Here is an 11579-nt window from a genome sequence, read left to right on the forward strand (position 1 = left end):
TCTTCGTACATATCCCAAACTAATCAATCCACCAAATAAAAAATATCCAAAATGCACATTAATTATCTGCTCATACATCTCCTCCAAGAATGCAATACATCAGATATATTCTACATATATCTAAGCACATATATGCCATCATCCATTCATACATATCCACAGAAAAAAAAATAAGACGCTCCTCCTCCTTCTAAATTTCCTAACCCAATAACTCCATCAATTTAAGAAAAATTAAATCCCAAACCGACTATTTCCCCTCGAATCATCGCACCCCCAGACCTCCTCAAACCCCCCAAACTCAATTACTTCTCGATCGGAATCATCAATCGGCTGAATGACCCACGTCAAGCACGTGCACTCACCTCTGAATACCTTTCCCTCTCCCCTCCATCCAGCACCTCTCATCGCAATGATTCAACTTCACCAATGACGGTGAGACTCGAGTTGACTCGAGTTAGTGTAACAATTTTCACTGCGATTACATTTAGACCGGTTGATCGATTTCCACTGAAGGAGAAACGTTACCCCTGAGAATACTCCAAATACGCTAATAGAAATTTCGTGTCATTTCATTCCCTCCGCCACCCCTATTCACACAAACCCCCTCTCCACCCTACCCCAAAATCACCCAACAGCAATTCATCCGTAAAGTTTTTCCAAGTTGAATTGTTGAGAGACTGAGTGCATCAATCATTGTATATTTAGGTGAATCCGATCTTCAATCTCGCCTGGAGAGAAAAAAAAAAAAACAGGGAAAAGAAAAGCGATTCGGTCGATAAAGCAGACGGTTACGTTTTTTATTCTTTAAAATAGGGTGATGGGGGTCTGAGGGGGAGTGAAGAGGGGGTGAGGAGGAGAGACGAGAGTTTGGGGTGGTTGTACAAGTTGTAAAGGCTCCTTGGCCGGTGGAATAACGCTCGCAACCCTATCTCGGGGGTTGGGGGGTTAATCTATAGGTTTCTATCGACGATATATATCCTTTATCTCTCGTTACTTATCTTATTTACCGGTACACAATGGGACTCCTGTCTCGATTCCCGTATTTAACAACAAAGCGAGTGTCTATGTTACATTGCAAGAGCTCTACAAAGGCCATTTGTCAATTTAATCAAATTAATTAAAATTAACTTACATGTCCACAATTCCGGCAAAATTGATTCTCCTGTTAATCACGATTGAAAATTTCCTCAGAGTCTCTGAAGTCCGACAATTAGTCAGGGAATTGAACAATAGAACCAGTATCTCCACAGCATCACACACAACCGAAACTGTAAAAATTAATAATTCACTGATAAAATGCAGAAAAATACGAATTAAAGTGAACGTTTGAGAATTTCAAAAATTCAATCATCCCCCCAAAACATAAATTCCACCAGGTCAGTGACGCGTGTGACCCTCATCACCCCCTCCCCCCCTCCTCGTCCCCCTTATTATCAGTAATATGACAGTGAGACACTCAGACCCCGTTCAAAATCACCGCAGCTCCTCCTCTAGTTTTATTCCCACAGACAGCGGTCAAAATGAAAAAAAAAAAACTATATTTAGTTAACAAATGAAAATAATGCAAAGGTTATTGTTGCCACTGATGTACCGGAGTACTCTCTGCAAGCTCGGCCGGGCAGCTGAGAGTGGTGTGGCCACGAGGGGGGGTAAAACGGGCTGAAACACCGAGGGGTGGTGGGTGCCTTAACGTAGGAGTAGGAGAGGTATGTGATTGCCGCTTTGGATGGGCTGGTGGGGGACCGGTGGGTGGTGAGGGAGTTGGATGGTTATGCCGGCAAGCGGGCAAGCGTTTTCCCTGGGTTATACTCACCCCCCCCCCCAACCCCCACTCCTTTTCACTACTGCGCAGCAGTCGTTGCAAAACCAAAAGCCCGGCCAGAACTCCTATCTCACACCCCAAACTCAAGTGACGAGGAAGGGAGTCAAGGGGGTGGGGAAAATTGTATGTGGAGGGTTACATGCTACCCCCTACTACCCCCGCCCCCCAACCCCACCCCCCCTCTCCCTATTCCCTTCCATGGCCCAACTACAGGGAATTCACAGCCAAGCATCCTTTTCCCCTCGCCACCAAAACCCTCACAACTCCCCTTTTCCCAACCCCCCCCACCCACCCCTTCGTGGGTACTCGAGCTCGAGCCACCCCAGCAATCCATCCCCCACTATGTGGACACTTTTGCCAGCTTGAAACTTTGTACCGCCCTACTCTTTCCTCATTTTCTCTCTACAGTTCCTCGCGAAAACCCTCTTCACGTCTTTTCCCTCTACAGTTTTCAAATCCCAACTATTCCCAGCACCCCCTGGTAGCCCCTCCCGCACCGCGCACACACCCTAGAGCCCCCATCCCCCCCCCCCCTCACCCCTACGATGCACCCCCTTTTCGCTTTACCTTGTGCACGGGTCAAGCTCTGATCAGCATCGAGCAGTCACACGTACATGAAGCAGATTGTACAGGGGAGGGGGTGGGGGAGGAGGAGGAGGATGTAAGGGGGTCTGTATGCCCTGGCAGATGCTAGCATCACAATCCAATCGTAAACGGCGGATGATTAAACCAAATAAAGAGGAATTTCTTGGTAATTGTTTATTTGGAATTTCGAGGGGCTTTGCTGAGTTGCTTTTCAGGAGGGGCTGGGGGGTGGAGGGCTAATTGGTGGGGAGGAGAGGAGGGTTTATGGTGCAGTTTGCTGATTGATTGGGGGTTTAGAGGGAGTTTTAGAGTTTTTTCGGGTGAGGAATGATTATTGGGAGGGAGTTTCTGGGAATTTTGGGGGGAGGGATTTTTTGGATGAAGATTTAAAGTCAGGAGATGATTGGAGAAAATATATAAAATTTGGTGATTAGTGGTTAGAGGGAATTTTGAGGGGGAGAGCATTGGTGCGGAGGGAAAGAAGGTTTATGGCGCAGTTTGGTGATTGATTGGGGGTTTAGAGGAAGTTTTAGAGTTTTTTTGGGGGACGTATGATGATTGGGAAGATGGAGAAATTTTTGGAGTTGTAAGAATTAATTATTAAACTTTTTTTAGAATAAATGTCATGAACAGTAATGCGGTATTCTGTAATTCATGTTCTTGGATTTTACGGAATTATTATGTCACTAAGCGATTCCTCAAAGGAAAAGATGGAGAAATCTTTTTTTAAATTTAATTAGCTATTAGACAGAGTCACGCTTCCTTCTAGAATAAATCGTGGAGATAAACACGTAATTAACATAGTTATTAGGTTGAAAAGGTGATGATTCATTTAAACAAAAACGGCAAAGAGCTCCTGGTAAAATATCCTGATTAATTGCAGAATCAAAGCAGATTTTCCGGTACCTTTGACTCTCGATTTTAAATATTAGAGAGTTACGCTGGAAAATTGTCCGCTTGAAACCTGAATATCATGTAAACCCACATTTCCAAAAATTTCGATTATAGTATGAAAAATATTACTGAATGATTCGAGGGATCATGAAATGGGGAGATATCATGAAAATTCCACATTTGATTCTCGGTCTCCCCTCGGGTCCGCCAGTTAATTAATATAATTGTTATGTACAGGGTGATAATTTATTACCGGACTGGCAGGGTGGGTTTGCCGAGCAATGTGTTAATTAATTGCGGATGTCGAAATTGATTTTTTTTTCATTTAGGAGTTCCAATTTCATGGGATCAATTCGTAATAACCGATTCCGAGGAAAATATCATAAACAAATCCACTGATAAACAAAATCATTTTTTTTTTCTTAATGCACTAGAATTTTTATCGGACTTCTGTACCCATCTGTTAATTATGAAACATTCACGTAATTTTCATTGAACTACTTCCCGCCGCGTCATTTACATAATTCTATTATCAATGGTATCAATTATCTGAATATTCATTCCTCTGCTCTCTTTTCTTTATTTACTGTCAAAATATTGTATACGATATGTAAATTCCAAACTGAAGGCCTTCGGGCGATGGCCGGGCTCAAGCCTCGTGTGACAAATTCGGTTAAAAATAAAAATAATTTTATTTTATATATGTACCCCGTTATTTGGGGCCGGAAGAGCTCGGGCTTTGCTGAGTTGCCGGCGCTGAAGGGCTCTATTTGTGATAGGGGAGAGAAGGGAAATTGCAGAGGTACGGTTTTTTCGCGGTGCAATGTCTTGATTGATTGGGGGGGATCAACGCAGATTTTCCTCGAGTCTTTCAATTTATAAGATTCTCAACGTCTTGTTGAATGCAAAATTATCTGAATAATACATTTGACAAAAAAAACCAGTAATAGTAACAAAAAAAATTTTTATGTAATTTTTTTCGGAGAATTTGTAGTGCCTGAGACACGAGGAACGATAAAATTCTACCATTGATGTATGAAAATTATGTGTATGCATAATTAGACATTTATCAATTTTTTATGTTATTTTCATTGGGAAACTCAACAACTGGGTTTTAAAATTTATGAACCAATAAACCCTAGTCTGGTCACCTCCGCGGGGATTCCCCATCGCGACATTTCAGCTGTAGTATTGTCCAATTCAATACAAAAAATCGATTTTAAAAAATTTAAAGTCGCATCGGCTACCAGAGCGTGAGCGATTGTATTTCAAATTGGTACAATAATTATTTGATGATAATAAATCGTTCTTTTATAAAGTTCTTTCGTACTTTCAACATTTTTGCTCCCATTGAGTAGCTCAGAGATAATAATAATTGATAGTAATAAATGTAATCAATTTTTTTCATATTCGAAAAAAATCTTGACACATGTGTAGGAATTATATCAATTTTATCTTCGTTTGAAATCAACAAAGTTCATTGATTTTTATCAAACAATCGAAAGAGATATTCTCTCCCAACATTTTTCATAGAATATAATTTCGCTTTAGATTAAATTTCCTGTAGTTTCCTGAGTATTATTGAACCGATTACGTGGTGTAATATTCTCAGACTCTTGTCACATCTGCCATAATTCCTGTAACGAGTTACTTCAAAGAGAAAGTCCCAAGATTTTCTCTCTATGGAATTTAATGATCTTCAACGAAAACCTTCCTATAATGGTTCGTTCGTAAAAGGAAATGTGAATTCTGCAGAAATTGGAAATTGAATCTACCGGTTTGATGGATAAATAGAGAATTCATCGCTTCTATTGTCCCTTTATTTGGATTAAGAATAAAATAGTACAAAATGGTATGTATTAAGGTCCGACAAAATAAATTGCCTATTAGTTTTTTTTTCCTTTTGAGAAGAACGACTGCTCAGTCGCGACACTTAAAAATTGCGATTATGATAAAGATGGTAAATCGAGAAACATTTCCCCAGCGTCTTGTAATCCACAAGGTTTTCAATCCTTTGTTACATTTGGAATTATGCCCGCAATGGGTTGTTTCAAAAGAAAATATGAAAAGGCCTTTGTTGTATTGAATTTAATGACATTCAACAAAAATCCTCTTAAAATATTTCCCACAATGGCCCGTTTGCGAAATAAAACGCTAACTCAACAGAACTGAGAGATCGGCTTTGCCAGATTTAATTAATAAGATTCATAATTTTCATTTATTTATTTATTTCGAATGATTACGTGCTTTCTGTCTTTATAATGAATGTCTTCAGAAATAACGCTGACTTATCAATTTTGAAATTATTTTATTTGAAGAGATTGGTATAGAGCAGAATTTTTACAACAAAGTGTTGAAACACTAGTAACAGTTAAAGTTTATTTCTGCCAAGAATTATCAAGATTTTTTAAATTCCGAAAATCTCAAAAAAAAAAACTCTCAAACCGCAACCGCCGGTGGCTCGTGTACGAAATAAAATGGGAGCAAAAATAGGCGTCTGGATCATACAGAGTTGATGAACTAATTCCATAATGTTTCCGTTTAATTTGTTATTTGTGGAGTGATAAATTTATTTCCAATCCTGTAACAAGCTTCTCCAGAAATAATATTGGATTATGGATTTTTCTGATGACCTTTTTTTTATTTTCCGCGGTTATTAAGTGTATCTGATGGAGACTAGAGCCGTCTGACTATTATCGGGGTGTTCCACTTGAGGCCCGAACGGCTCCTAAACAGCCAGGCGCCGAGATACTATCAGCTTATCCCCTCCCATTGTTTGCGTTGTACTTATTTCTCACGAATGGGTAAAAAGAACGAGGAGAAATTTCATTATAATTTTTTTTCTATTTTTTCCAGCCAGAAAGGTTCCTTCATGATTGATGCAGGTGATATTGATTCGTAGTTGTTTATTAATTAATCACTTCACTTCGATGTCTCGGGCGGTCTGAAAGGCAGCTACGAGGGAATTCAGTTGGACTGACTCACTGGTTCCAGCTACAGTGTGTTTCTCAATGGCCCCCACCTTGATCACAAGGTCAATCATGATGTCGTCGGGGAATTCAACTGGAGGGGAAATTGTCATTTGATTAGAATGAGAAATAGTGGGCTTCGATTGCCTCGAAATGAAAAAAATTACTTAGATTCAGGAAAACGTGGAGCTCCGTCAGAATATCCTGGAGGGCCAGACCCTTCCTTATCTTCAGATCTTGAATTTCTGAGTTTTATCGTTCAGGAATTTCTTATCGAATGCCTCGGACGAGTCTATTAATTTATTAATCTAATCGATTTGTTTTCTTAATTGCGCATTCACATGGAGGGAAATAAATTGAAAAATTCTCAGAGTTTTACCTCAAAATTATCGATTTTTAACAATTGGTTATGAATCAAAGTATAAATTGACCTGTTTTACACTTCAACTCTTAATCAAATTGTGTAAAACAATTTGGAAACAACAATTACCCATATTCAATGTCATTAAAAGGAAACCTCATTCTCCCGTAATTAAATCTATTCAAATATGCAAAATTTGATTGTTACAATATTATTTATGGGAAATTTCTGTAATAAAAAAAATTGATTTCTTTTAATTATTTTCATTAAATAACCCGTCGATCTCCTCATGCCATTTCTCCTACTCAAATATATAAAAAAAATCTTTTTCGCTTTGAAATCAACTTTTTTCCAACAAAAGATCAAAACCAGAAATTTTCCCAGTGTTCGTCTTTGAATATTCCTCCTTAACAGCCCTCTAAAAATGTACCACCAATTTTAGGAACATCCTGTATGCATATCTAAAACGGCACTGAAAAATTCAATCCTCTTTGACGTTTAATTTTGCCACTATGAAATTAATTAGAAAGGATACTATTATATGCTGACGTGTAAGACTCGTTAAGCAGCCAGTTCATTATGTTTTTTATGTCGCTGGGGAGGGGATGGCCCACGCAATTATAGACATTTTCCTCGGTCACTGAACCGTAAGCTAGCCAGGTACTTTGAAGTACATTCAGGACTTTTCGCATGTCACCACCGCTGAGGGTCATCAAAGCGTGTTTTCCATCTTCGCTCACTGTCAGACTACAATAAAAAAATAAATTAATGATTCCTTTTGGAATTTTTCGAGGATAAAGAGGGAGTTTATCTTACTTTTCTTTCTCGATTACATGCTCGAGCCTCGGCATTATCTGATCAGACGACAGTGGACCGAATCTGAATTTTGTACACCTCGACTGGAGTGCGGGAATGATTTTACTGAGGTAGTTGCAGATTATGCAGAATCTCACGTTATCTGTGTATTTTTCCATGACTGAAATTTACAAACATCATTTCATAACGAGTATCGTGTGTTTCAATGCAAAGAAAATTCTGTAGAATAGTAAATTTTTATGTGTCAAGCCTCCTCCCAGCAAGTTTGAATGAATCGAAAGCGAACTGAGGGATTTTTCAGCCAGTTCATTCATTTCTATGGAATGTTTAGGTGGAAAACTTACACTGGGAGATTTTAAAAAATCGCAAACAAGTTGTGTGGAAATGAAAAATAATACATAAGTAAACAATTACAGAAAAATGAAACTCCGAAGAAAAAAAATTTTATCAAGAGAATCGATTTAATATTTTTTCAAATTTTTTATATTCTCTGTCAGCAATCAATTTTGGATTTTGCTCACAACTGTTCACTTTATGGGGACAAACAAACGAGAACACGAAAGGAAAATAAACAATTCCATTTGAATTGAAATAATAATATTAAAAAATGAATAAAGTATTACAAAATTTTTAAAACCATAATATTGACACGAAAAATTCGCCTCGGTGAAGTCAAATCGATTTTGTTTGCTAATTTCCAACTTTCAATTTTGTTTTTTTTTATGAAAAAATTATTTGTGCTCTTTCAGTGCAGGGAAATGAATGTGATATGCACATGACAACGTCATGTTCTTTACGTTCAATTAACTTTTTTCTGTTTCGCGGTTCACTTTCTGATATTGACAGTTCAAAAAAGAGTTTTTCATTTCGAAAAATTACCGGGTTTTTACGTACGTAAAAGCTGTCCATTTCTAAAATTGTTAGAAATAGAATTCCATCAAATTTAGAACTGTTTTTATCACGAAAATTACAATAATTACGACAAAAATGAGGGAATTATGAGAGAGAGATTAGGGCAGAAGAGAGGACAACCAAGACTAAAAAAGGGGAATATTTTACAACTGTGATTACTTACTTCTCCTCAGCGCGTTTTGAGCATCGTTGGTCATGGCGTCAGCCTCATCCAATATAATTAACTTGAATCCTGATCTGTACATAGTTCCCGTGCTCGCAAAACTCAGGATCTGACCCCTGACAATGCCAATTCCTCTGTCGTCTGAAGCATTCAACTCCAGGACCTAAAAAATCCAACGAAACGTGAGAGATCTTAAAAAAATATACCGTCGTTTTCGACTTGCCAAAATAAATTCCCATCAATGTTGTGGTTCAAAAAAGACTAATTTAAATCTTCCAGCAATACCCATTTAAAAATAAATTTTTCTAATGAAATTATTTGCAGTATTCAATTCCCCTCACAAAAACTGTCTAGACAATAGTTTTGCTATTTTTCTTAGATTTCAAGTTATTCATGTAGAACTGGTCTATAGCCAAAAGTGACTCCTCTCGTTTTACAACTTGTCTACTGTATTAAAATTTAAAAAAAAATAGGATTATAAAAAGCATAATTGAAACTGTAATTGAATTTTCTGATGTTGATCTGTCCATATACTTCCAGGATAGCGCTGTTTTACCAAAGATTCACCTGAGTACGTGATTCCTGACCTACAAAATTATCAAAATTGTATCAATATTGTAATTAAAATTCGAACCATTGACTGAAACTGAGCTGGAGTGTAGAGTTTCCTGGCACAGGCAAGAATAGTACTGGTTTTTCCTGTACCTGGTGGTCCATACAGAAGTAGATGTGGCAATTGATCCTCATCGATGAATTTGTTAACTGAAATATGTAAAACCCGATTCACCATCTCCTCCCAAACAAAAATTTCATCTCTACTTACTTGTCTTTATGATATCCTCGTGCGATATCAAATCATCAAGAGTGGCGGGCCGGTATTTCTCCACCCTTCAACAGGAGTAAACAATGTATCTAACCTCCAACCACATCACGAAACAACCGATTGTATACTTACCACGGTAAATTGGATCTTTGCTCAGACATTCTGATGACAATTATCGCTGATAAAACACTTCAAACTGTTAAAAATTGCGTTGTCCTGATTAGTCAATCGACTTTTAATATCAACACAGTTCAGAACACGCGAATGAGTCCCAACAAGTCGTTACCGGGTCAGCTCAGCCGAACAAAACTGACAATTTGCCGCCCACAAAAAAGCCGATAAAGTCGGGTTCGGGAAGCCATGATGCAGTGGCTGTGTCGAATGCAAGATGGCGTCAGGGTTGACTTCATTGCAGGGCCGTGTCGATACGATAATTGACGACCAATCATCTACCGACTCATGGGAAGTAGGACAAAGGAAGTGCCGGTGTAGTGCCAAAGGTGATACAATCGATTCATTCGATATGATAATGTCAGAGGATTCTTTGACAATTTCGTTCTGAATGAGAACCGAATAACCGACGTTCTGTATCCCGTTTGAAATCAAAATTAATAAATCGAGGGAATTTGCCACAGTTTATGTTAATTGACTTGACTAGACATGTGTTTCGCCACGGAGGAGATAAGTCGATTTATCTCGCCGATTGTGAATCATATTTCGAGTTATGTCGATTTAAATCAGTGAAAAAAAAATCAGGTATAAAAATAAAATGAGTCAATACGTCGGGTCATCTAGTTTTTTGGGATTAAAAAAATGAATTTATTCTTTACCAAATCAATTTTGAAGAGGAAAATAACACAGTTGAGTACATCACGGAGATACGTCATTGGAGTAGAAAATATTTCTCGAGATGATTAGTAATCAATTGAATTCCCTCAGAAGACAAATATTTTTGCCAAATATTCATTTAGTGGAGAGAAGTATTTATTTTTGAAAAATTATATTCCCTCGATTGAGTCATCTCCAGGGGAGTCTGAGTAGGTTTCCATTGTAATAATGTTTTTGCTCTTGAGCCCATCAAGACCATCATGACCATCTTGCTCAGAAGCTCAAATGAACTCCGTTAATGATTTTTCATTCTTGCGAAATTTCCGATTTTCTAGAGACCAGGGTTTCGATTAATTTTGTAATATTCATGATTATTGAAAGAGTTCAAGGCTACAAGTGGAAAGCCCGTCTTCTATAACACTCTAGTTAACATAATTAAAAAATAATCAGAATTGCCTAGTAGTAACTAGGCTCGAAACACGCGAAATTAAAAAATTCCTATTTCGCTCACGTAAATGAATATTTGACTAAAATCATTGTTTCTCAGTGAAGAAAAGTCTTAAAAAATATCAAATCGAATAATGAACAACTTTAACGTAGAATTTACTGTATGGTCTAATTAACCCGTTATTTTTTACTCCTAATTAACAATTAAATATTATTTATTATTCAAAACCTTTCGGTAGGACATGCATCACACTTCTTAGAATCCACTGACGTAAACGACTCATTTTCCAAAAAAAACGGCTTACATCGATTGACCGCTTCCCTACTGATGAATGATATCTTTAAAAACCAGTCTCAAAAGTGATAAGATTAGATCTCCCCAATGTGTTTCAGAAGAACGCGGATAAAGAGTTTAACAACTGAGTTCCATGAAATTTTTACAGATTTTGTGGATAAAAAAATGTGAAATTTAAAAAAAATGAAAATTTCTATTTAAATTGTCATTCATGCAGAATCTTCTGAGACGTTTCAACAAGAAAGGACTAACACCGAGGATTTCTTACCCATCCAAATATTTAATTTATGGCAGTAGATGCTGCTTAAATATATTCCTCCATCTTGATTTATTCACGATTACTGAAATCGTGAGTTTTTTTTACTGAAATGTGTCTCAAGATCGTAATTTTTGGGGAGATTATTCATTGCTGAACGGGATGTACAATTGAGGTTAGGTTGCCCAATCGTAATTTCTCGTCAATTGTCTGGGTTTATTACTTACTTCATCAGTTGTAACGCAGAGCAACAATTTCTGCAACAATCGAATGCATTTATAAACACATTCTCAGACCCGTATCCTCCATTTTTGTAGTATTTTCAAACTTCTCTCCAGTCCAGCCAATCACTTCCCCGGCAACGGCCACAACGGCAGCACTGTTCCCCTTCATCTTGGGGATCTCCCA

The 11579-nt window shown here is 37.7% G+C and overlaps 2 protein-coding genes across 4 annotated transcripts in view; both read right to left on the reverse strand.

Moving 5' to 3' along the window:
• Nucleotides 1-11528, reverse strand: part of LOC135161350 (uncharacterized) — a 37062-nt gene extending 25534 nt beyond the window's left edge. Inside the window, exons 1-2 of one of the 3 annotated variants that reach the window (XM_064118831.1) lie at nucleotides 11399-11528; nucleotides 1133-1268 (exon numbers count right to left, since the gene is read on the reverse strand). The gene's annotated coding sequence lies outside the window, so the exon portion shown is untranslated. Of the gene's footprint in view, nucleotides 1-1132; nucleotides 1269-1462; nucleotides 1680-11398 lie in introns of those variants that run through there. The other 2 variants (XM_064118832.1, XM_064118830.1) reach the window with 2 other exon arrangements.
• Nucleotides 5104-11380, reverse strand: LOC135161358 (replication factor C subunit 5). The gene is made up of 9 exons (XM_064118848.1): nucleotides 11184-11380; nucleotides 9478-9717; nucleotides 9346-9410; nucleotides 9157-9284; nucleotides 8523-8685; nucleotides 7448-7607; nucleotides 7167-7378; nucleotides 6438-6515; nucleotides 5104-6364 (listed from the first exon to the last, which is right to left on the reverse strand). The coding sequence occupies exons 2-9, from the start codon at nucleotides 9504-9506 to the stop codon at nucleotides 6219-6221; spliced, it is 981 nt and encodes a 326-aa protein (XP_063974918.1). The 5' UTR covers nucleotides 9507-9717; nucleotides 11184-11380; the 3' UTR covers nucleotides 5104-6218.
• Nucleotides 11529-11579: the final 51 nt, after the last annotated feature.

This window comes from Diachasmimorpha longicaudata, chromosome 4 (assembly GCF_034640455.1).
Source record: "Diachasmimorpha longicaudata isolate KC_UGA_2023 chromosome 4, iyDiaLong2, whole genome shotgun sequence".
NCBI lineage: Eukaryota > Metazoa > Arthropoda > Insecta > Hymenoptera > Braconidae > Diachasmimorpha > Diachasmimorpha longicaudata.